A 26,433-nucleotide genomic window follows, 5' to 3' on the forward strand; every position below is an offset into this window, starting at 1 on the left:
GAACTCCTCAGCCACTTGAACTATCTCATCCATATTATTAGTGATATCGCCGTCTTTGTCTCAACGCATACATCTTATTCTTGCCTATTATTAGTTCCCTCTTCGCTGTTTTTAGGCTCCCTGCGTTCCTAAGAACATTTTGATTCCATCCATACTATACTTCCCAATGTCAGCTGTCTTACGCTCGTTGATTAACTTGGAAAGTTCTGTCAGTTCTATTGTAGCTGTATGGTTAGAGGCTTTCATACATTGGCGTTTCTAGATAAGATCTTTCGTCTCCTGTGATAGCATGGTGGTTTCTTGTCTAACGGATTTACCACCGACTTGTATTGCAAACTTTAATGATGACCATAGGATTGTCGTTCATTGCTTCAACAATAAGATCCTATTCCTGAGTTAGAGCCGAATACCTGTTCTGTAGCTCGATCCGGAATTTCTCTATTTTCCTTCTTACCGCTAACTCCTTAATCGACTTCTTCTGGGATCAAGCATAGGATATATGCCTTAGTGGCGTGGTCACTCTAACAATTGAGCTAACCAGGTGTGAAGCAAAGGGCAGCGCGAGGACAAAATAATCGCCAAGGCGGTGTTCAAGTTTATACAGGGCAAATAATCGACAGTGGGTGGATGGAAGTTTTGCTTTCCTCGACGTTCTCATGTTGCGGGCTGCTGGACAACTGAGTTGCTATTACAGAAACATCATAAAATGACAAACGTACAGAAGAACATAAGCATGACACGCTGACGAATATGTACCCTAAATTAAAAAAAACACGGTGATAAACAACTCACGACCCCTTTTTTATCCGTCTCTAGGCGCTTGAGCTTGAAGAAAGCGAAAGCGCCTGCCGTTGTGGCCAGAAGCAAGGCAGCGGCCATCAGTGCGAGCAGCCTCGGCAGCGTGAGATGAAGAATCTTGGTGCGGTACGCATCCAGCCTCTCGGTGGAGTCGTTCGTTTTCTCGCACGTTGTTCCCTCCGAACGGCTCTTGCTGGCCGAGGCCCTGTGCCAGGAACGCAAGGACAAGCAAGCCATATCCACAATTTCAGAAATCGACTTACACTACCGCGCCGAGTGAAGTTAATTTCAATCGCCTTATTGTCAAGGTGCCAGTAGTATTCATAAACTCCAGCCTTTTGTACCATATGTATTATTGCTATTTGAATGATAAAAGCAAAGGAGGCGCATTCGCGACCCCGGTGCCGTAGTTCTGTCTTGGAAACGACAGCGCATGCGCGGACCGCGCGTGGGGGGTCGCAAGACCTCCATAGTGGTGCTGTGCATTTGATTACAAATGTGACGACGCAGAGTGGGTGCGCCAACACGCTTCATCAAGCCGGAATTGCGAGATGAAGAACAGCGTTCTGGCACTTGCTGCTGGCAGGAGCATCTCTAACGTGCATGTACATACGTGCACGCTTTCTGTTTAACTTGCGGCAAAGGTTAGACAGGCATGATAGAATATCTTCATAACTTGGCTAACATTCACAATTGCTTAACCGTCGTATAAGCTATCATTGCAAATCTGATTTTTTTCTGATAGAGAAGTTCAGTTTTCACGCAGATATAATAGAACAGGCAAAACAATTTAAGCTTTCGTTATCAGAAAGCGCGAAAATTGGTGAGCTTTAGTTTCACACATCTAAAATAACTTGGTTTCTTACACGCTACGTCGCCTGGTTACATTTATTGATGGCTGCTTTTTAACTTTCATAGGAAGATAAATAATTGATCTGCATGTACTCCTTTTATTCGGCAGATGTATTCACGGTGTTTAAGCTAAATTTAGTCAAGCTGATGCCCTCTAAGACGACGCGACCAAATGTATGTTGCTCCCTTTCGTACGTAGTGTCGCGCTATTTTTTTGTATTTTGCCTAATTAGAGAATTAGTCAAGAATTTTAAACCAACTTCTGAAGCAACGAAGTTAAGGAAAGAATGACAATTAGGAAGTTGCAGAGTGGTTTGCGAAACATCCGAATAAACACTTTCTGAGTTTCCATCGATTAGGTATCAGTGTTTTCCAGCTTACTGCTGATGCCCGCGAAATACAAAAAAAAAGCGCCACGTGACATGCCCGCGTGCATGTCGTGATTGCACTGCTCCAAAGCGTTCCGCGTACAAATGAACAGCGCCTTTAGCCGGGTATGTGGCTGCTGCGTCTGCTTATCGATATCATGAACCGCCACGATGGAAGTACATCGCGGGCGAAAATCGCACAGCCAACGCCTTCGTCAATGCCCTGCCGTCTTTCAAGCGGCAGCACGCCCTGCTAGATGCTATGTTCATGTGTACGCGGACAGTTTGGGAGCCCTGCAATCACGGCGCGCAAGCGAGTATGTCAAGTGGTATTCTTTTTTTTGTGTATTTCGCAGGAATCCGCAGTAAGCTGGAAAACACTGATACCTAATAGATGTAAACATTGGAAAGCGCTCTACAACTTTCTAATTGCAATATTTCGCCTAACTTCATTGCATCGGAAGTTGGTTGATTAATCTTGAATAATTGTCTAATTAGGCAGAATACAAAATAGTGCGATGCACTAAATACAAAAGTGAGCACCATGCATTTGGTCGCGTGTCTTAGAGCGCATCGGCAAATATTTCAACTCTGGCTGAAGTTAGCTGAAACACCGTGCGTATCTAGCCTACAAAAATAAACTAACTTTTGAGTTCAGTGCTTGTTTGTTAAATCTGCCTATGTTCTTCTGCTTGCGTGCGCGTCTAAGTTGAACAAAGCTAAACAATTGAGATATTCATTGTCTCCTCGGTTCAAAGCCTGTGTGGAATTCAGCGCTAGGTATGTTCTAGATGCTCGTTTGCGTTGCTACAATCTAAGCACCATTCATCAGTGCAGACAATGAAATGCACTGTTTTGTGTAGGCGCTACCCGTTTTCAAAAGTTGGGTAATTGTTTTAGTCTTTGACACCTGTCACATTTTATTACGACAGGTTAAAAACGTGCAGTGAGTGCAGCACCAATGCTTCGGCCTTGATGTGGATTACTGGACGCTTGATAGAAGCAGAAGGTGGGGTTCACGTGGTATCGCAAACCGGTCACACACGCCTGTCACACTGGTACAAGTGGTTGAAGGTGGGCGCTGAGGCATAGACAGCCTCCCGTATTTTTTTCCTGTGCTATCTCAGTGACATCAAAACCGGGGGTAGTAAACCACTGTGTATGGGGCATGGTTATGGTCACATGAACTCTATTTCATCATACGTTATGTGAGTCCGGAGCAGCAGTCTCTGAGTTGCAGGAGCGCGCAGCAAACTTTTCCCATGCTACAGCAAAAACATTCAGGGAATGGCTGAAAATGAGGTGGTTCTGGAGTGGACCACTGACTCTGGTGCATTGCTAAGCGACTGCATAGGCATTGCAAAAAGTCAGTAGGCGGCGGCTCAGGTCTTTTTCTTTGAATCTGAGCGCATTTCGGCCTCTGGCATTGCCGCTTCGTAATAGAGCTGTAACTTAGGTACCGTTAAAACCTGAAAACAATGAACAGCAGCGCCCACGCAGCTGCAAACTAGAGAGGTGGGATCTGCAAGCCATTGGTTGAGCGTCTCTTCATTGAAAGGATTGGCAAAATGAACGCAGTTGCATGGGGAACCAATGAAAGCAACGACCAAGAGAGAAACTACTGCGACATAAATTATTTCTGGGTGACTTGGTGTTTGCTGTAAGACATAATTTTGTTGTGCGAACATTCAGAAAAGGAAAATCCAGGGAAGGGAAAAAGCAGATCACAGCGATTTTATAAAGTGAAGGATCCTGGGCGAAAGCAAAGATAAAACTGCCCGGGAATTTTTAGGAGCTTTTCACATTCGCAAGAATGGTCAAAAACGTGTCAGCCAAATCTCAATTTCTTTATATGATGCCGAAAAGCGATTGAGTTCTTGCCACTGATGGTGCCTCCTGCGCTTCGCATTCATTTGTTAACGCTGAAAAACAAAAGTAACGCCTGTCTTTCTGTCTGCTCTTTCATTTCACTGGTTCTTCTCGTTGTGAATTTTTGCGGTACAATATAATCACAAATTCGGCCAGGAACCACGTAGTAATTGTCTTTGTTATCAAAACAGCTGCGGGCTGCCGAATGATGGAGACGTCACGGCATGCTGGATAACGGCGGTGACCAGGTTCGCAGGTAGCGCGTTTGACACCTTTGGTCTTAACAAACAAGAGAATAGCAGACATGTGGCATGACTTACGGTTCTTGAACGCCACTAGCTGAGAAAAAGTATTTGCGAATCAATTGCATGGTTGCTTCCGTGAGAGACGCACTCCTTGTTCTTCTTTCGAATCAATGACACTTGCCCACTACGGGATCGGCACAGAGCAGGCATCATGAGAGAGAGAGAGAGAAAAAAAAATAAAAAAAATAAAATAAAAAATAAATAAAATAAAACGCACAGAAAAAGAAATGATAATAAGTATGAAAAATGCAAACAGCAACTTAAACGTATGCTAATTAGTAGCCTAAATTTCAAATAAAAAATGAAGTTGCAGTTTACGCCTTTGCGTCAATAAACGCCTCTTCATCTTTAATTTTTTAAAAGCAACATTTTCATTCGTTTTATGGAATTTATTGCATTTATCATCATCAGCATCATCTTCAGCCTGTTTTATGTCCACTGCAGGACAAAGGCTTCTCTCTGCGATCTCCAATTACCCCTGTTCTACTCCAAGCAATTCCAACTATCGCCCGCGAATTTCCTAATTTCATCGCTGCACCTAGTCTTTTGTCGTCCTCGATTGGGCTTTCCTTCTCTTGGTACCCATTCTGTAACCCTAATAGTCCAACGGTTATTTAACAGGCGTATTACATGGCCTGCCTAACTCCATTTTTTCCTCTTGATGTCAATTAGGATATCGTCTATACCCATTCGCTCTCTCATCCGGCTCTCTTTCTGTCTCTTAACGCTATGCCTAGCAATCTTCGTTGCATCGCTCTTTGCGCGGTCCTTAACTTGTTCTCGAGCTTCTCTGTCAGTCTCCAAGTCTCTGCCGCATACGTCAGTATTGATAAAATGGACTGATTGTACACCTTCCTTTTCAATGATAATGGTAAGCTTCCAGTTGGGAGCTTAGAATGACTGCCGTATGCGATCCAACCCATTTTTATTCTTCTATGAATTTTCTCCTCCTGATCAGGGTTCCCCGCGATTATTTGATCTAGGTAAACGTACTCCTTCACACATCTAGGGATCGTTAAGGATCTTAAACATTTGTTGTAACTCGTCTGCAGTATCGCTGAATACAACAGTGTCATCGGCAAACCGAAGGTTGGTGATATATTCGCCGTCGATCCTTACTCATATGCCTTCCCAGTTCAAATACTTGAATAATTCTTCATGGACGCAGTGAATTGCATTGGAGAGATTAAGCCTCCTTGTCTGACCCCTTTCGTTATAGGTATCTTCCTGCTTATGTAGAATTAAGGTAGCTGCAGAACCTCTGCAGATAATTTCCAAGGTATTTCCGTAAGCGTTCTGTACGCCTTGATTATGCAATGCCTCTATGATTGCTAGTATCTCTACTGAATCAAATACGTTTTCGTAATCTATGAAAGCCACATTGAGGGGCTCATTGTACTCTGCGGGTTTCTCGATAACCTGATGGATGGCGTGGATGTGGTCTATTGTAGAGTATCCCTTCCTGAAACCAGCGTGTTCCCTTGGTTGACTAAAGTACACTGCTGCCTTTGTTCTATTCGAGATTATTTTGGTAAATATTTTATACATTACGGGAGTAAGCTGATGGGCCTATAATTTTTCAGTTCTTTAACGTCTCTTTTTTTGTGGATTACTATAGTGTTTGCATTCTTCCAGTTTTCTGGGACCCTTGCAGTCGATAGACACTTCCTATAAAGATCTGCCAGTTTTCCAAGCAATATGTCTCCTCCATCTTTGATCAAATCGACTGTTATTCCATCTTCTCCTGCCGCTCTTCCTTGTTTCATGTCTTGCAGGGCCCTTCTGACCTCATCTCTAGTTATAGGAGGAGTTTCTGTATCCTGTTCATTACAATGTGTCATTGAGGTATCCTTACTCCTCTGGGCACTGTACAGGTCAGTATAGAATTCTTCCGCTGCTTTTACTATGCATTCAAGACTGCTGATGATATTACCCTGCTTATATTTTAGTGCATAGATCTTGGTTTGTCCTATTCGAAGTTTCTTTTTCACTGATTTCAGGTTGCGTCCATATTTATGGCTTCTTCAGTCTTTCTCACAATATAACTTCGAATATCACTTATCTTCGCCTGGTTGATCAGTTTTGACAGTTCCGCGAATTCTACCTTGTCTCTTGAGTTGTACACTTTCATTCTCTGTCGTTTCTTTATTAGGCCCTTTGTTACTTGGGAGAGCTTGGCTACTGGTTGCCTTGGTGCCTTCCCTTCAATTTCAATTGCTGCCTGTGAAGCCAGCCTCATTACAGTTTCATTCATTACCTCTATGTGATCATCATCATCTCCCTGTTCTAAAGCTGCGTACTTGTCTTCAAGTACCAGCCTGAATTAGTCCGCTTTTACCCTTACTGCCTCTACGTTGACCTGCTTCTTCTTGACCGATTTTACTCTTTCTCGGCTCAAATTCAGGTGAGTCCTAGCCGTCACTAACCTATGATCACTTTTGCCCTACCTATCACTTCTATATCCTGCACCAAGCTGGGATCAGCAGAAAGTATAAGTCCATTTCATTTCCTGTTTCACCATTAGCGGTCTTCCACGTCCCCTTTCTGTTGCTACGTTTGTTGAAAAAGGTGTTCATTATTCGAAGCGTATTCCTTTCTGCGAATTCTACCAGCATCTCTCCTCTAGAGTTCCTAGAATCGACGCCGTAGTTGCCAATTGCTTGTTCCCAAGACTGCATTTTCCACACTTTTGCATGGAAGTCGCCCATTACTATAGTATACTGAGTTTGCACTTTTCTCATCGTTAATTCAATATCTTCATAAACCTGATCTACTTCCACATCACCATGACTGGATGTTGGAGCGTAGGCTTGTGCTACCTTTAATTTATACCTCTTATTAAGGTTGATTACGGCTACAGCTAACCTCTCATTAATGCTGTAGAATTCGTCGATGTCGTCCGCTATGTCCTTATGGATTAGGAATCCTAACCTGTGTTGCGTCTTATCTAGGAGACCTCTATAGCAGAGGACATGTCGGTTATTCAGCAATGTATAAGCCTCACCAGTTCTTCTAATCTCACTAAGGCCGATGATATCCCAACAATCTCTGATAGTTCCTCAAAGAGTCCTGCTAAGCTAGCCTTACTCGAGAGGTCTTCGGGTGTTAAACGTTGCTAGCGTCAGTTTCCGTTAGCTGCCTGTCCGGACCCAGAGACCCAGCAGAGGACGCAGCAGAGCGCCCTCTGCTGCTTTACAGGTCTGACCGCCGCCATGGTCAGATGCTCCGCAGGTGCTGGGTACTGAGGGTCATTGGGTAATTGAGTGAGCCATGTGGAAGAGGTTGGCCGAATACTGCACCAGGGAGGCCAATTTCTGTTCTGATGAGGGAGTGTCTTGTTGAAGCTTAGTGGGCCTTCCTAGTTTGGTTGTACCTGGATTAGTATAGCCCCACTCTCTCTCGGCATCTTTTGCAGGTGGCAGGCATCACTCCAAGCCTGCAGATATTGTGCACTAGAGGAGGTGAATTTGAAGCTCACCATCGTAAAAAACCCTCCTCTTATAACGTGATTCAAACTTCCGACTATTGCAACCGAGCATTCGACATAGCTCCGTCAGCTAATCCCACATGCGGCGAGGCTACCTTGTCGCCGAAAAGTACAGCCCCGAAGGCCCTACGTGCCTACAAATTTCCTTTATTTGTCCGCGATCGATGGTTTTAGCTGATCGCGATGGGTAACTCAATATAGAATGATTTCTGAACGGTTCTGGGAATCGCACGGGCATAGAAGGCCGTGAACGCGGCTACGTATGGTGTAAAACTGGTCGTTTCTCTCACCGGAAAGGCGACTTGACACGGGGTACTTCCATCTTGCGCTCCTATGAAGGCCGAGCCGAGGAGAATGGGTAAGCTGCTCAGTCGTATGCACACACGCATATATACACCTACACAAAAACGTTCGCTCACGGGTGAATCGGAAGACTGCGAACAAGAATTTTTCTACAGCACGGAGCTCATGACGCGCTACTCTCATTTAAAAAATGATAACAGCAATAACGTCCACTATGTGCTCGCTTTCACCACAAAAGGGGCGCATGCATCTCGGTTGGCACGCATCGGTGGTGCATTTCAGGAGTTTCTGCTGTCTATTTCGTGAATCTTACGTGCCCAAAATTGCCTTGATTTGTCCGCGGTAGATGCCTTTAGCTGATCGTGATGGGTGACTCAATATAGAACCCCGCAGGGGCGTCTGCGTCAGCAGGCGTTTGGTCGAGAAGCCGTTTAGCAGGCCGAAAACCCGGCTAGGTATAATGCGTCTGGGCCGCCTTATTGCAATCCTAGGTACCATAATAGGCAAACCAGCGAGCTAATGACTGTCTACTCTATTTGCACGGTGAAATAAGCACATAGAATAACCGCTACAAAATTATCTTCATTTGGATGCGCTGTTTAGGAAAGCGTACAGGAACCACTAAAATGTTGGTAAGGACAGACACTATAAAGATAAATAACCCCGGCCGATGTATTGGTTCTAATGGAGCAGGGCGCGTGCAGTGTTTAATTTCCAGTGGAATGGCTTGAGTGGTTGAGGTAGTGGTGATCGACGACGAATTTTCGACAAAGTATAGAAAGTTTCTCAGGAAGGATATCAGGTAGAGGTGCAGTATGAATTCATAAAAATCTAGGCTGGAAGAAATTATAGTCAGAAACGCCAAATATGTAAAGATTGGAAACACCCATATTTACAAACAACGCAAATACTCTTAAAGAACAGTATACTGAAGACGTCACGTATGTAGCTTATATAGTTTACATAAAAAATATATTTTTTGGCCCTTCGGAACGCACAAAAATCTCAGGGAGTACGACTAAATGCGACCACTTCGCCTACTAAAGGGTGTAGCACACAAACCGGCAACAATATTCACTGCGGGACGAACGACCAACAGTACACTTCAGTATGGCGATATCATAAAAGCCGATGGTCGGATATAACTAAACTCTGCAGTGAATCCCCGCCCACGCCCTCATAACCGGCAGCCACTGTTCCTCCGAGAGGCTGCAAATAGTCCGTACTTCAAACTTTCCCTATCACCTCAATGAGGCGGCAACCACAAAATTAAAATTATGAGCGCGTAATTTTGTAAGTTTTCACTCGTCTGCTATATAGGAACGGTGAAAGCCGAATTCTTTAATAAACTGAAATAAAGCGCTTGCTTTGCTGCGACTATATATTGTCTAGTTTCCCTTTAGTTGGCAGTGAAGTTTCACGAGTATAACGGAGTCAGCAAAGCGAAACGTTCAGAGTTGAGTTGAGTGGTTGTAGGCTACTGGTGGGATTAGCCTTGCAGTGGCTGCCGGCAATTGCTCCACCGTAGCGACACAAAATAAATAAATCACCTATATCAGACACAGACCTCACAATTATAAATAAGCAAAGTGAAACGTTCAGATCCCATACACTTTGTCCATACCTTTTGCACACCTCATCGCTTCCACCGATGAAAAGGCTCTTTAAGAATAGCAAACGCTCCGGAGGTATCAAGTACGGTGCCATTTTGAAATGGTCGCATGACGACGACTTGTTGTTTTGCTTCTGTGAATGGCTGGCGGAGTAACAACCCCGTGCAGTCAGTGCGCCTTAGTTGCCAACTGCTGTCTTTTTTAAAATTTGTACCCTACTAAAGTCATTGCCTACGAATACAGTAACTGAAAAAGAAAGCGAAAGCACTTTACTTTGTGAAAGAACAGTTCACTGTGCTTATTTAGCTAATGATGCCTTGTCTGAAAAAAACGCATTTTATTCAAAAAGTAACAGTTCACTGGCATCTGTAAAGATCACCTTATGCTCTCCTGTAACTATTGCAAAAAGAAAAAAATTGCTTAGATAGCTTGCACCATTAAAAAGTTAGAAAATAATTTGTAGCCTTCGCTGTTTGAAACGGACACGTAGGAGTTTATTAGTGAATGTACGGATGTATCCATTTATTATGTGTGTGTTTTTTGCTCACATCAATGCTATGTTTTCGGGACGCGTGATATTGCGATACAGATGAGCTCTAAATTTTCACGAGGTGGCAACTCTGAAACCCGATGAGTTCACATTTGTTCTGCTCCATTACCTTGTGGAGTGTCGCCTGGCTTTTCATAGCGTGCATTGACTACGAGCTCGTAAAGGAAAAAGACTTTTGTCGCGCTTGCAGCACAATGGAACAGTTCAGGATGATAAAACTGGCTGGAGAAATAGTTTACAGGCCACATGCGGATGGCTTTGAAAAGAACACGAGCGTTTCATTCATTACGCCGCCATAGGAACGCGGCCAACGTCGGAACGGATCGAACCCGCATCCTCGCGCTATGCAAAGCAATGCCGTAGCCGCTAAGCTACCGTGGCGGGTCAACGTGACTAAAACTTAACTCAATCGAAATAACACTGCGGAGCATAGTAGGACGTTATGTCTTACACATAAAGGGTGCAAACATGACATATGTGCAATACACTAATCTTTCCATTACTACTGTCGCTTATTATCTCGGAACAGCCTTGCGAAAATGCAAACTGTTTTCTCCTTTTCAAGACAAATTGTCTACAGACATATCAGATATACTCTACTCTAGTTCATTACACCGCACTACAGTAGGCTTAATAAATGCCAAAATTTCATGGGATACACTAATTTCTTAGTAATATATGACATTTGACGTTAGAGGCACAGCGAACATTTTCCTAAGACATTGTATGAAATATTAAACAATTTGCTCATCTACAACTCCGCGAAATCATCAGCCTAGCAAGAATCCAAATTTTCTTTACTAAATTAAAAGCCTGCATTGTGGCATAATGCTTGAAATAATGTACTGATCGCTAATTTATCAGAGCAAGCAAAGCTGTCTAACTTGACGAGAAGACAGCCTCTTCTCTGCACAAGTCTGTGCATCAGAATAACGAACACGCTTAGACATTGTTCGTAATCTGGGGAACGATTTGTAAGAAACGGGTAAATGATAAAGAGAGAATGATTTTCTCGAAAAAGCTCATCTTAAAAAGCAGCGACTTCGCTGACCCTTTTTGTACTAAGTTGCTCCTTAAATGGACTGTCTATCGTTTTTTGATATCCTTCTATGTTGTAGTGCATCAGAAAGCTTACCTTTTGAAATGTTTAAACGTGCGGAGTTTCTATGGAAAGCGAGTAGAATTCTTTTTGAAAAAGAAGAAGAAAATTGACTTTATTGAAAAGAAGGGTCCGGTAGTTTTGGCTTCTTAACAGAATTCTTTTACCTACGTGGCTTCTTGTTACAAGTCTGCGCTTGAGCCAACAACCCTGATCCCTGGATGCAATGGCAATATCGGCGGCCTTTCACCATGACTCTGTTAGCATAAGGCGACGCCGCTTTTCAACATGAGCTAGCTGGAAACGAGAAAGAAATTCCTCTCTCTGTCTCTCTCTGTTTCTCTCTTTATCACACACACACACACACACACACACACACACACACACACACACACACGCACACGCACACGCACACGCACACGAACACATACACACACACACACACAAATCTTGCACAAGCGCATAAAACACAACTTTCTGCTTGCACTGCGCAAGCAGAAACCTCTCGCGTGCTTGGTAGAGGAATTTGCAGATGCATTTGTCAGTGCAAGCTCAGGAATTCCTCCCTGCACTCCACCTGCAACATCTACGTCTGTGATGGACGCCCCGTTTACACTTCGAGAGCTACAGACAGCACTCAGCGGCCTGCGGCGTCGATGTGCACCAGGTCCTGACGGCATCACCAACCAGATGATGCAGAACCTACCTCTGGAACACCGAAAGATGCTTCTAAGCTATCTCAATCGAGTGTGGGAGACTGGCGACGTTCCTCCTTCATGGAAAGTGGCTCGCGTTGTCCCAGTGCTGAAGCCCGGCAAAGAAATGACAGACTTGGCCTCGTATCGTACTGTATCACTGACGTCGTGCGTGGCTAAGCTTATGGAGAAGCTGGCAAGTAAGCGTTTATCTTGGTGGCTCGAAGATAGAAGGGCTCTGCCAACATGCATGACTGGATTCCGAACAGGTTTAAGCGCGCAAGACAGCGTCTTGGGCTTGATAAGCCATATTGAACATCATAGAGCTTTCGGCCTTTCAACACTAGTTATTTTCCTAGACATATCAAAGGCTTATGATACCATCCTTCAGAGCTCAATACTAAACAGTTTGCAGGCCATGGGCGTACAGGGCTATCTTCTGCGCTTCATTCACTCATTTATCAGTGATCGGAAAATTCAAGTGCGGTTAGGAAGTACCACAAGCACCGAAAGGGTGGTATCGCGAGGTGTACCTCAAGGAAGTGTTCTTTCCCCAACGCTCTTTAACGTTGCAATAGCTGGTCTTGCCGCTGAAGTGCAAAAACATTGCAGGCATGTCCATATGTCGATATACGCGGACGACATCTGTCTTTAGTTAACCGGATATCAACACAAGCGTTTAGCTCTGATAGCTCGACAGGCATTACTTTCAGTTCAAAATTACCTTCAAGGTGTGGGGTTGACTCTCTCGGTGGAAAAATCTGGCTTCATAATGTTTCCAGGTAGAGAAAGAAGGTATGTGCGGCTGAAGATAGACCTTAATCAATCTTGTCTTCGACAATTTAAACACAAGCGCTTTTTGGGCGTCATTATCGACTACCGCCTACAGTGGCGACGAGCTGTGGACTCGGTTGTGACATCGATATCTTTGCGTCTCAATGTAATCCGTAGAGTTGCAAGTGAGCAATGGGGAAATCACCTTTCTTCAATGATGAGGTTGCACGATGCACTAGTGACGAGTCGAATAATGTATCAGCTCCCTTTAATTTCCCCATCGATATCACAGCTGGAACGACTTGAGGTTCTGCACAGAAAGGGCCTAAGAAGGGCTCTTGGCGTTCTGCAGACTGCTCCTAACAATGCAGTACTTTATGAATCTCTATCGAGACCTCTTAGCTTAGTCGCTTCACAAAGGTTATTGATGCAAATTGGCCGCCTCAAACAGACGGCAGCCGGCCGAGCCCTTCTACAGCGCCTTCGAAAGAGATCCGAGTCCCGAGCATACTTGGCCCTTAATACTCTTGGTTACCTGGGTCTTGACGCTAGAGGTCGAACTAAGAAGTTGAAACCACCTTGGTCTTTCGCGAGCCTCGATAGTTCGTTGGCAGTTCCTCACGTTCGTGCTAAGCGGAGTTCTCCTTTGGCAGCAACGCGTTCGCTCGTACTGGAACATCTTGAAACGGAATATGCACGTCATCTTCAAATTTTTACTGATGGCTCTGTGGACAAGGTCAGAGGATCTAGTGCAGCTGCTTTTCACATTCCCTCTTTGAACTTTGATTAGTCCGTTCGCTTCACTGCAGTCGTGTCCTCCACAACGGCCGAAAGCGTTGCCATTGAGGCAGCTCTCAAAAAGCTACGGTTTTGTACGCCTCAACCTGTGGTCATTCTTACAGATTCGAAATCCGCTCTTCAAAGGTTAGAGCACGGATTCCCTACTGATGCCTTATCTCTAAGCTCCCTACGTTCGGTGCAAAATCTCAGTGTCAAAGGCTTCTCCATACGATTCCAATGGGTGCCATCACACATAGGTATCATAGGCAACGAGATGGCGGACAGCCTCGCCCATAGAGCGCTGTCTGGGAATCCTTCAAGAAAAGTGCCTCAAGAAGACGGGAGACTCTTCAGAGAAGCGGTGCCGTGCCACTTCAGTTCTTTGTGGAGCTCACCTCACAAGCCATGTGTGATCAAGGGTCTCCAAAGAAACCAAGCAACCTTACTGCTCCGCATTCGCACGGGCTCTGCTCGTACCCCTGCGTGGATGTTTAAGACTGGCCTGGCGTTATCACCATTATGTTCAACGTGTGGTGTGTGTGGTGACATAGAACATTACCTAATGTGCTGTACTGTGTATAGCGCGGAAAGGAGGGTGTTATTCGGGTCCCTCAAGAACACAGGACTTCCTCACAGTTCGCTTCAGGACATAGTTTTCCCGCGCGGGAACCGGTTGTGTAGGAAGGAGGTCTCTCGCCTTCTGTTAAATTACTTACAGGACACGGATTTGGCTTCCACGTGGTGAACTGAGGAGTGCACATTTGTAATTGGGAGGTCTGTGTCGGATTACGTGATTTAATTATTTTAAGTGTCGCTACGGTGGAGCAATTGCCGGCAGCAACTGCAAGACTAATCCCACCAGTAGCCTACAACAACTCAAGTCAACTCAACTCACAACTTCCCGCAATAATGTATACAAGCGAACAAATACTTTCCCTGCGTGGCTTTTAGGCTAAGTAATGGTTTACGGATAAGTTGCACAATTTCAACAAGTAATTCTTGCACTTTTTTCAAAGCCAAATTTTTAATAATTGGAGGACGCCTAAGCTTCGCCTTTAAGAGTGGAACGCGATAGATTTCAAAGATCCCTGACAACTTGTCACGCTTCCCGGCCACCGCGGCTTTCTTGCGGATGCACGGAAACGAGCCCGATGGTGTTGCAAGGAACCGAGCGGGCCGAGCCACTCCGAAAGGGGGCTTGTGCTTGAGTTTCTGCCTAATAGAATTATCTTTTGTAGTATATTGAAATTAAACTCAGACACTATCGCCTCTGTACGTTGTGTTTAGGTCGTGCTTTACAACTTTTCTTATATACTTTAGTTTGAGGAATTCAATTAGTTCAGTAACACATCTGCGCCATGCGGAGGGCCTGGGTGGTTGCGGTTCGGAATGATGTTTCACCGAGCGAAGCCTACACCAGATTTTTTCCGACACAAGGCGCTATAATGAACTTTTTCGAAACACATATATTTCTTTATGGGATACAAGTATACTCATTTTCGTCTATATGACCTACAGTTTTCTCAAGCTCTCCACATTCTAAATAGATATTTCGAGCGGTAGACAGTCCCTTTAGTCGACGTCATCAGCCTGCGTTTTATTTTACACCTAACATTTTTAAGGGCGATATGCACGTATACCGCACGGAAACGTTTACTTTTCCTTTATATGTGCAAAATAAAACCAGAATAGGCGTACTGAACCAAAATAAAAGCAAATATATTTTTCGTTATTCTTTCCAGCCCTACATGGAGGGGCGCCACAGGGCAGAAAAGTGGAAGTGGACTTCATCCAAAGCCACTTAATTCTTTTGAACTTTTACACACAGCTCTCGACGAGGTGAAAGGAACGCATACATTACATTTGCATTACATTACCTGTACGATATCAATGGAGCCACGAACCTCAGAAAAGTATGTTTCCTCTGACCGTGCTTTAGAATTAAAGCGACGCACATGCCACCATTTTCTCGTCGTCCTGTGACACTTCTATAACCTAACATATGCTGCATCATGTGTGTAACTCAGTGCTGGCTGAAGAAATGTAGCCGGAAATTCACTACTCAATAACGAAACTAGTCGTGTCTGGCTTGCAGGCTAATGTTCTTCGTAAATGACTAAACAGAACTGACGCTTACATCCCTGTCATGCGGACAAAGCGAATAGCACTTCGAGCAAGTGTGCTTCACCGCGCTAAAAGTAATTTTGGGGGAGCCCTGCTACACGAGAAAGAAAAGCTTTCAAATTGGTGGTGATGCTGATTGGAAGTCGGAAGCCAGAGCATATATTTGTAAACAGACCGAGAGCGAGAGTAGGTTTTGCTGGTTTTTTTAGTGTGGTAAATTTTATTACTTTGTAACGTTAGCAATTAAAATAAATGTTATTAAACTTGCTCCTCGCTCGGCTTTCAACCTTACTTATTTTTCACTCATTGCCAACTAGGCTACACTCTTCAGCGCCTCGAAGTGTGTACCACGCCCCTCGCTGAACGCACTCGTCGAGGTGTGCGCTCTGCAGCGAGTGTCACTAAGCGTTCCCGTGTGGCAGCCCCCGAATGACGATAGCGGCAAAGTGCGCTCGCTCGAAGTGCACCAAAGTTTCTCCGTATGACTGGGGCATTACTGTTTCGCTCACTAGAAAAGTTTACGGACCAGCTATGTACGTGACTGATGTGCTGAGTTTACGCTGCACATCGCGAGTTAGCATGGACACAATTCATATTTATTCCCGTTTTTTTTTACTGAACCACAAAACAATTGTGAAGCCTAAGATATACAAGAGGTTGGGAAAGGCAGGAAGAGATTTTCTTTTTACCCTGCACCGGGTAAGTAGAACACTAAAATTATAGCGTCCAGAAAAAGCAAAGCCAAGAAAAGTAAATAGAGGAGCTTGAGAGCACCCCTCAAAACGAGCCATAGGCCACACGGACGCAAAAACATTTCAGGACTGCCTTGACTGTCTTGTGGGGTGACGTCAGCAGAGGTCAGCGCTGCAGGACTGTCGGCTCTGAAAGCCATCGGTCGCCAAGACGCGCCAGCGTGGTCACGAGTGACTTGACTGTGTGCACCATGTCGGGCACAATGGAAAAGAACGTGTTCGATAGCTTCCACGTTGGTGCACTGGCCACATGCAGCACTATCTCACGTTTTGATGCGGAAGCAAAGGATTTTGTAAAAGCTACCCCAAGCCACAATCGGTAAAGAACCATTCTCTCGGAACGGTGAGGACGACGTCTCGGAGTCCAGCTGGAGGACGACATTGCAGATACGGGACAAGTCCGTGCAGACATGTGTGCTGGAAACTAGATGTGTTTTTCAACGATTATTTGGTGCCATTTGCAAGCAGTCAAAGTTTCACTGCTGCATCTGTTGCAGACAGCGGGATTTGATCCTGCATGACCATCTCCAAAAGCAGAACAAGCAGCTCCATTGGCATGGTCGTTGCAAATTACGCCACTATGGCGAGGCAGACATAAAATATCTCTTCTTTGCTTGAAGAGGCGATAAAAGCTCTCGGATTTCTATAACTAATTGTTCGTAGGGTCCTCCAGTGTAAGCCGGAAAGCAAGCAATGTAGAACTACCTTGGAGTGACCGAAGACTCATTCTTGAAGTGATTTCTTTCTAGGTGGTGGTGGTGGTGGTGGTGGTGGTGGTGGTGGTGGTGATGTTGAAGCAGGCGGGGTTAGCCTGGCATACATAGCCGGCAATTGTTCCGCCTGATCCTCCTTCCAGTTGAGATCAGTGGTGTGTCACCAGGTGTCGATGAGCCCCGTGTCTCGCAGGAAGGAAGTGTCCCGCAGTCGTGGCCGAGTGATTTCTTTCTAGTTATGTGAAGTGCGCTACGAAGTGCAGTCTGTCGTTGTCCGGTTTGATGTAGTGAACTTAAGTTGACTCTTGCAGGAGAAATCACTGATCCTGCAGATCCGTCCACGGTAGGTGAAGCATTTGTGTATAGTCGTGTTTATCGTTTTATTTTTGTAGAGCATGAGAAGAGAAAGTTGCTTGATATCTGGTGATGGGAGTTCCGCTTTCGTTCGAATTCCTGGTGTCATTTGAACTTTTGGGTGAGCCAAGCACCGAAGGGGGAAAAAAACTCGCTACAGTTGTGTAATCTGATGATATGAGTGCACGATAAGGCAATATATCTTCTGGCATAAAGAGGCACGTGGCCGGTCCTCTGGCAGTGAGGCGATAGTCGAAACGGGCGCGAGCAGTGCCTGACGTGTGCTCTAAGCGTTTCCACAACCATGTGAATCATGGCTGCATAGTTTATGCGCAATCGCAATTGATTCTGATGTTGATGCAATACTTTTAATATGTCCTACTCCCTAGATCAGGAAGACAAACTTCTTCCTCTACATATGGTTACTGTCAAAAATAAGAGGTTGATAAGCATAAAAATTACGTGTCGAAGCTGTGATATGATCATGAGGCACGCCGCCAAGCGGCGGACTCCTAAATATTTTCCACGTCAGGTTATTTGACGCGCATCTAAATTTAGACACACGGGTGTTTTTGTCCCATTGAAATGTGACCGACGTCGGCTGGATCGAGCTTACGACCTGTAGTTCAGTAGCAGCACTCCATAACCACTTGGCTACCGCGGCAGGCAGGCAGAGAAGCAAGAGAATATTATGTAATATAGGAACGTGAAGAGCCCCATTCCCATCTTCAGAATAAAAATTTATTCTACAACATGTGCAAGACGTTGCTAGCGGGAAGTACAGCGACGAACAACCCATACACAAGACTCATTGAAGCAGTCACTCGGGAAGCACTGGGCGTTTGCCTGCTTACAACGTTCTGACAGCCTTACAAAAAAAAATTACGAACATCCGCCGTTATATATTACTGTGTATAATAATGAAACTGCTTTGAAATACCAGCTTGAAAATGCTACGCAATAAGCGGTACAAACCTCCAAGAAATAACAAAAATGACCGTTTGTTGACAAAAAGCCTAAGAAAAACAAAACCAACGCAAGAGCTAAAACGTAAACGGGCATTCGATCCTGGAACTACACTTCAGCTAAAAGTTTACACCGGAACCAATTCCACAGATAAAAGTACAACGCCACATAAAATCGAATAGCTCGCTTAGCGAGCAAACGTGCACGCATTCTTTTTCCTAGACATCATTGGTCAATGGGGCATTTATATATCCCAGTGCATGGTGACGTGGCAGACGAGGAGCCACGTGGTCGACAAAGCCGTTGTAAGCACCATTAGCGGGAATCCGATCCTAAAAAGAGAAGAACACAAGGGCAGAACTTTGTGGTGCCTCAGGTTTCGCAGTGACGCCAGGCGAACAATATTGCACGAACTTTTCACAAAAGAGCATGCAGCTATACTACAGAAACGCAGATGCTGTGCACTGCGTTACACACACTGTACAGCCGGCACTGTCAAAGGAAAATAAATACTTGGGCCGTGGTGACAAAAAAAAAAGAAACCTGTGCGCTAAAGGCAGCTGCATCAGTAGCTCGCTTTCTGCTGTATACCGGCCTGCCAGGTAGGATGGGACAGTGACCTGTGACACTACAAAATCATGTGCGTGAATTTCCATTTGGCATTCTCTTTCTTTCGTCGCCTTCAAGTCCCATATTCCTTCGTGCAAGGTACCGAGCATTTGTTAACCTCCTTGCTTTTGCTTTTCTTATTAGCCTCACATTAGCAGCATGAACAGGAAGAGGGACACGCAGTAGTCTAACACTGAATCAGCGTCACTTACCTGAAAAACTCGAAGAAGCTGAACTTGTAGCCATGCTGCTCCGCAACTCCGGCGCAGACAACGTTCGCTGATGCTCCAATAAGGGTTCCATTGCCTGTGAATAACGGCAAATGGTTACGTGCGTATTTACTTCTTTCATTTAAAAAGTACTATGGGCCTCATTTTTATCAAAGCAGGAGAGCGAACGTGATACAATTAACGCAAGAGTACAGGATACAGAAGAAGACACAAGTGAGCAAGAAATATAAAATTGTGTAAACTTTGCTTGCAGCGGACTGAAAAGAATTACAAAAGAACGTTCAACAAACCAGTTCTGCGTAAGTCCGCAAGGTTGGAGGAAGAATAATGAAGGTGCGAAATTGTCGTACACTCGACTTTTACAAAAAAAAAAAAACGTACGGTTTTCTGAGAACGCCTTTGCATATGAAGAAACGTTTGTTTTGGTGGGGGACGCGAATCTGGAACCAACGCCTTTTTGGGACGGTCGCTCTCTCATCTCAGAACTATAGGAGTCTAGCGGATTGCAGTGCGAGAGCGAATCAGCTTTGCGGAAGCTCACAAAAACCAGCTTTACTGAAGCTCGGAAGGTGGGAAAAGGTTATTGAGCAAGTCCCCGACCGGACCATATTTTTCGACTGCGAAGCTTCCTTCTGCAAAATCTAGTCATTTCCTTTGCAGCTTCGGGCTACAGTCGAGTGGATGACAATTTATATTTCATATTGATTCTTGCTCATGTATATAGCTTCAGTAGGCGGCGATAAGCGTCATACCTGAAAGCATTATTTCATGGCACTGAATCTGTTTATTGTATTGTCCTTCATCACAAGCAGACACAGAAAAAAAATCGCGGATGATCGAGTCCTTTGTAAGCGCAGAATGACTGCCATATGCCTTTTGCAGCAGTCTAGCTGCCTAAGATATAGCTTTTCAACAGGTTTGTCAGTGCAAGTAAAATAGCAAGTGGCGCGAATATGAAGGAGCGAGGAGGAGGAGGAAATAACGAGAGGCAGGAATACGAAGCGTTCTCACCTCCGAGGCAGGCTCCAAAAGCAAGTGCGTAGATTAGTGGCCCCAGCTTGAGGCCCAAGTCGCTTTCGGCAAGAGCGGTCACAATTTTAATCTGGAAAACAAGATTGCCCCATTGTAATTAGGTTGAACGTAGTACCGGCGCTATTTCTTGTCCCTTAGGCATACTGCTGAGCTCGGGCACTGACAGATGCAAGCAGCGTACACTAACAGTCTGCGTCAGAGCATATAAGTGTTCCATGTAAGGACACTGGCCCTTCCTCAGTGCGCATGGAACATCACCTGCTGTAAACGTGAACTGCAACAGCACGAACGTTACTTTCGATAAACTCAAAACTTTACTTAATAAAAGGGCGAACTTGCAGTGGCAGGGATCGAGGTGTCTTAGTAGGGCGTGTTCGCCACACTTGGTACCGAGGCCTTCGCAGTTCTCGTATGCTGAGTATGCATTTGCTACGTCAACCTTAACTTTCATTTTGAATACCTTGGGGCCTTATGTCGAAAAAAAATTAAATAGATGGGTGACCAGGTGTCGAGGCAAAAGAAGTCTGAGTACATAGTTGTTCAGACAATTCAATGAATAAATGTTCATTATATTTATATCACTATATTTATCTCTTGTATACCTCTACCTTCTTTCTGTTCAATATTTTCTTATTTTTTATCATATTCGTATTGTATTTCAAGTGGAATTACGTCATCCTTGTCTCGTTTAGCGTTAAGACTTCGTTGAACCTTTCTTTTTTTTTTGAACGTATGACACTAATGCACCCCTCGATTGCAATTTTTTGTCGCTCTCTTGACTAGTGATATATTTAACCTGTTAGCCCGAAGTGCTTACGGCTTCTTCAAAATACACGCGTCTAAGGCTCGAGTGACGCACTCGCGCGGCAGCTTGCTTTCCGCTCTTCCGCCTTCTGCACCCAGCTGACCTACGTCCCCGCACTCTGCAGTTACTGTATAGGCTCCATTTCAGGAACAAGAGTTGAGCCACTGTGTCTCTCGCGCCGCTCATGCCATTACCAGCCAGGCATTCTAGTGGCACGTGGTCAAAACGGATTCCACTGCGTTGCGGAAACGCCAACACTTCGTGGGCCACGCCAACGCTGCGCAGGAGCCGTCGAACGAAGCGCAATTGACCGAGGCGTTGTTATTCTTGTTCTTATTACTCTATGTTGCTGGCCGAAAGATACGTGTGCGTAGATTTTTTTGCGCGGCTAAATTACCGAATCAGTGTCACGCGACGCACTCGCAGCTCTTGCAGTGTGACGGGTTGTAAAAAAAATAGTTTTTGCTTGTCTAAGCACATCCGTGCAGAAGCTGCACATATGGATGTAACACGAGAACTAGAAGAATAAAAGCGTAACGCATGCAGCCTTAGGCAGCGTTTATGTCTGCTACACACGAGACCCATAATGCGGCTAAATTTAAATTTGTACGCGACGTGTAAAACGCGACAACTACATACTGGAATCGTTCGAATCGATACGGTATTGCGGTGAGTGAGGTGGGAATGGGGGGAGTCGGTGTAAACAATGTATGAATGTATGCAGTAGCACGTCTCATTCACCTGGATCATACCTACGGCTTTTCTACTTTATACACGACAAATGTTGGACGTTACAGCGCTATAATTTGAATACAGGTAAATCTCGGTGTAAAAAACTCAAATAAACCGAATTTTTCAATATAATGAAGTATTTTTACTTTTCATAACCTCTTGTTTATATAAGACCATGCATTTAGAACATCAATATAACGAAGTGCGTTTGTGTGCAATTTCAATATAACGAAATTTCACTGCCACCGCAAAGAATGCCAATACAATAAATTGAAACTTCGGCGGACTCGTATGGTCAAATAATTACATTAGAAGCGGCTGCTTGCAAACGCACCTCTGAAAGCATATGCCGCGTGCTGCAAGACCGCGCCGAAGTGGAGCGGTGTCATGTTCCATATAAAGTCCAACTGCGATAAGGTCCTATCACGCCTCGCCCGCTGTGTGCTTTGGGTGCGAACGAAAGTGTGCCAGCGTGAGACAAAAAGCATAGCCTTCCGGCACAAGCAAAGGGAGAGAGGTGATAGGGAGAGAGCTCGCTCAAGCATAAGTTTTTACGTTGAAGCGTAAGGGGGCGTAAGTTCGCGCACGTCTAGATTTTTGGCGAGCTTTTCGGCCTTTTCTGCTCTTGGCTGTAAGCGCGGCTGAGCGTATACGCAGCCGCGCACCCTGATTTAGAGAATCTGCCGCGTGCGCAAAGAGTGGGCGTGCCGAGATGGCGAGGCATCATGTAAGCTGTCTTGCCTGGAAGTTTTGTATTGGAGGTGGCGTAATCTCGAGTTTCGGTGACCCGTTGGAGGGAGAGGCGGAAGAAGCATTCGCTCCCCGCTGCCGGCGCCATTTATGATAGCGCCTTTGTATCAAGGATGAACTGTACTAGCATTCAGGTCTTTCAGCTGTGATCACATGCGCGCCTAATAATTATAGCTTACCTATGAAAACATTACATTTGATGCACTTTATAGAAGTTTTGTGGAATTAATTTCTAAAGTTCCATAACATCCTAATTATTATCACCTTTGCTTTCTGTAATCGTTAGAGAGCCTTAGGTTAGGGCAGCCAAGCGTTAGAGAACGAAAGCGATCGGGTGTTCAAAAAAAACGTAAAACGAGCAGAAAGCAACGCAAAGGGCCAACAACTTAGGGTTCTTGCGTTGGAGAGAGAGGTGGCTTAGGTATACGCAATGCCAAAATATTTGTCTGTTCATACGATAGAAACAAACATCAGTCAGGAAAATGCTGCAAGGACGCCAGACCATGACTGTAGTGAAGGGAATGTTGTCCACAAAGGAGGAGGCCAGGGCGGAAACCCAGGTTATGATCATAATGGAGACCATGAGCCGCGAGTCATGGTGCACGCTGCGTATCCAGTTCTGCGTCAGGTGACCTACGTAGAGCAGTAGCTTCAGCTTGACTAGAGCCTGGAACGAAAAAAGGCATGTCATTGTATTAAAAATAAAGAAAAAAGTGTATAGCACAATGAGTCTGTAGAATTAAGCGAGACCACCAGCGCAAAGCTTCCCTACTCGAGTTCTAGAGCAAAAAAAATAAGGGCATTCCATGAAAAAATATATGTATGTACTGCTCGCGCACTTGGGGAGCGTGACGCATACCAGCTAACTCGAAATGTTTTTTGCATGGTTCGAGAATTCCGGCTAATTATATGATTTTTCCAATGTTGCAGCCAATTTTACGCAAAAAAATTATGTTTGTGTGTTCTAAAGCTGTTTAAAAGGGAGTTGCATAAGAGCGGTAAAAACACGCAGCAAAAAAACTGTCTGGTCACAGACGCTGCTGCGCAAGGTCTCAAACAATAGCATCTGCGTATTTGACCAGACGCGCAGCGTCTCAACGAGAGTCTCAAAAAGCTAGTTGTCCCGGGCGAAAAATGTGACAACGCTCCCCTTGCCATCGCGTGGTACCCGTATGGTCTCACCCGTGCTACCTACTCTACCAGTGGTGGCGGTAATACCAATGTTACCATAGACAGTGATAATACTAGTACCGGTAGTATGCTATCACCGGGCGGATTTTATCGCCTTATTAGAGTACTGTCTTTGGGATCGTCCAATGAAACTATTTCACTCACAAGAATTCGCAGTTCCCAAAAATGTTGAACGCCTTAAGATTAGGAGCGGGGAGCTTTAGGCCAGTTAGTCCCACATGTTTAAAGAGAAAATGAACCGACACTTCAGACGGGACGTAAGACGAAGAAGTGGGCAGGAGGAGCGGTAGGTCTTACGTCGGAAGTCGCGGTTCTTTTCCTCAATAAGGCTTAAGATCAAAATGTTTCAGACGCTCGTTAGGAAGCATTCTGTTTTTATATCTAGTGGCCTCTTTCTTTCATAACAGAAGAGTTTCAAGGACTAGATCAAGTGTTCTGCACCGCATGTTCTGCGTTTCAGAAAGTGCAAGTGGGAGAAGTAGCACACAGCCGAAACTTTTGCGGGGAGCTGATCGACTAGTGGTGACAGATTTGACGTGGAAGATGCTGCAGCCGTGGAAATTGCCAGCAATGTCTGCCACGTTAACCCCACGGGTACCACCGCCGTCATCACCATCTATGGCGACCACGTGATTGCCAAAGCAGCTGTCTTCATCATTAGCCTATGTAGCCCTGGGGGGAGAGGAGGTAAGTATAATGGTGGCTAAGCTGCCTGAAAAGCTGCTTTTGCGGCCCGAAAGAACGTTGCGTCAAGAACAGCTAACGGGGAATCGCGGGGGTGGGGGGGGGGGGGGGGTGCGGGTTGGGGACAGACTGACTGAGGCGAGGAGCACAGTATGTCGTAGGCTAGGAATTTGCGGTTCACTGACCTCCATGACGACAAAGAGGGCGCCAAAAAATATCAGCGTGGTCCACTCCACGCGAGCGATGACGGCGTCCAGTTCACGCGTGTCAGCTAGCACCATGAGCATCACGGCTCCCAAGATTGCGATCCAGCCTGCGGGCACAGAAATTGCGTGGATAGTTCAATGCAGACATAAACACGTGAAAAACATGCTCTCGTTAGACAACGGCTGAGGAGATTGATTTGAAATTTGTTGCATTTTACGAAGCAAATTCTTTCGACTATTGCAAGTACCTCTTAGACACGCCCCTTGATTTTTACCTTAATTATTCCATGTCGCTAATAAGAAACAAAGAAGTCGTTGAGCTTTCTCGACGTGGACACACGAAAAATACTGTCCTCTATGTTATATCATTTAAAGCGTCCATAAACATGGATTAGGTAGCAGATTGCCTGAAACGGCGTCGTACACGCGAGTTCTGCAAAATTTGTAACAAATGAGTGTATTTTAGGGCTGTGTATCATATACCAATTTTGTGGGCATTATATTTGCCGTCCGAAGTAGATTTAGGAATTACCATGTATTGATTTAATGGAAAGTTCTGGACATAACTGGCTCCGTTTCTGAGATTGTTTGTTATGTATAGTTGGATTTTTTTTAACTCGCGATACGAACCAAATTTGTGATCCAAGATAAACGGTACTATACGGCGCTTTTTATTTCAAGCGCGAAAAACTTCATGTCATTTGGTTTTCTGCATGCCAGATAATTAATTTTCACTGTACATGCACTGGAACAGAAGTTGCTTTGGTAAAGTTGCATAAGGCGGATGAAGGCAGTGGAACTTCTACGTGGAACAAAGGGAGAAAAATAAGGCAAGAAAGTAAGAAAGAACACAAACTGAAGCTTGAGAATGTAGTTGCAGTTTGCCGCTTTTTTATGCCGCCATATAAATGCGCCCTTTTTCGTTTTCTTGTGTTTTCGGTACGCGAATTAAAAACTTAGAAACCACGTTTATTATGGTTAGCACCTTTATTGTGTACCTAAGTTTATCCTTTGTAGAGGAGGTGCCTCACAGACAAAGCGCAGAGTGCTCGCATTACATCGACGTAATCAGCGAGGCATAAGCATTTTTTGACGAGCATATCAAGAGTGCACTAACACACCACACTCACCGAGTGTCAGGTGAATCGCTGGTATGCTCTGGAGGAAGAAGAGAACGATGACAGAGGCAAGAACAATGGTCGACTTCACCAGGAGCGCCGGTTCACGAATCCTGTACTTCTCGCTCAGCACCCGGAGATTCTCGCGGAACTCAACTTCGGCCAGCCTGCATTACGCACCACATTGGTGCCAATTGTGTCATCTTTCCACGCGACAATGATTTTGTACGCAGTCAACAAAAGAATGCCGCCTTTTTAGTGCCGAAACCATGACCTGATCATGAGACGAAGTATTGGGGGGGGGGTGAACTACAGGAAAAAGTTTGACGACGTAAGGTTTTTCAGAGTGGTCTTAAATCAAAATACACGTTCATTATTGCACTGCGCTTAGTGTTACATTGACAGAACAATTGAGCGAACATAAGGAACACAACATGGACCTACGTGGCACGACGTACTTCCATGTTTCGGTCATTATGTTCGTCCATTAGTTCTATCAATCTAACACAAAGCACACTACAATCATGAACGTCAACCAAATAGCACCGTTCATTGCTTTAGGAAACGAACTCGACGGGTGTTTGAGTTTCCCTCAATCGAAATTTGGCCGTAAGCGCAGGGATAGAACCCACGACTTCGATTTTAGCAGCGTAACTCTGTAACCGCTATTTTGA

The 26,433-nt window shown here is 44.9% G+C and overlaps 2 protein-coding genes across 2 annotated transcripts in view; both read right to left on the reverse strand.

The window, feature by feature from the left end:
- LOC139046965 (N-acetylated-alpha-linked acidic dipeptidase 2-like) overlaps positions 1-4,331 on the reverse strand; it is a 100,002-nt gene extending 95,671 nt beyond the window's left edge. Inside the window, exons 1-2 of the mRNA XM_070520884.1 lie at positions 4,208-4,331; positions 793-1,003 (exon numbers count right to left, since the gene is read on the reverse strand). Of these exons, the coding sequence (XP_070376985.1) occupies positions 793-1,003; positions 4,208-4,257 (261 nt within the window). The 5' untranslated portion in view covers positions 4,258-4,331. The remainder of the gene's footprint in view (positions 1-792; positions 1,004-4,207) is intronic.
- Positions 4,332-18,155: 13,824 nt separating this feature from the next.
- LOC139061275 (P protein-like) overlaps positions 18,156-26,433 on the reverse strand; it is a 36,398-nt gene continuing 28,120 nt past the window's right edge. Inside the window, exons 12-17 of the mRNA XM_070540997.1 lie at positions 25,772-25,926; positions 24,621-24,748; positions 23,063-23,227; positions 20,253-20,343; positions 19,224-19,317; positions 18,156-18,734 (exon numbers count right to left, since the gene is read on the reverse strand). Of these exons, the coding sequence (XP_070397098.1) occupies positions 18,647-18,734; positions 19,224-19,317; positions 20,253-20,343; positions 23,063-23,227; positions 24,621-24,748; positions 25,772-25,926 (721 nt within the window). The 3' untranslated portion in view covers positions 18,156-18,646. The remainder of the gene's footprint in view (positions 18,735-19,223; positions 19,318-20,252; positions 20,344-23,062; positions 23,228-24,620; positions 24,749-25,771; positions 25,927-26,433) is intronic.

The sequence above is a fragment of the Dermacentor albipictus genome, chromosome 6 (genome assembly GCF_038994185.2).
Source record: "Dermacentor albipictus isolate Rhodes 1998 colony chromosome 6, USDA_Dalb.pri_finalv2, whole genome shotgun sequence".
In the NCBI taxonomy this organism is placed as follows: domain Eukaryota; kingdom Metazoa; phylum Arthropoda; class Arachnida; order Ixodida; family Ixodidae; genus Dermacentor; species Dermacentor albipictus.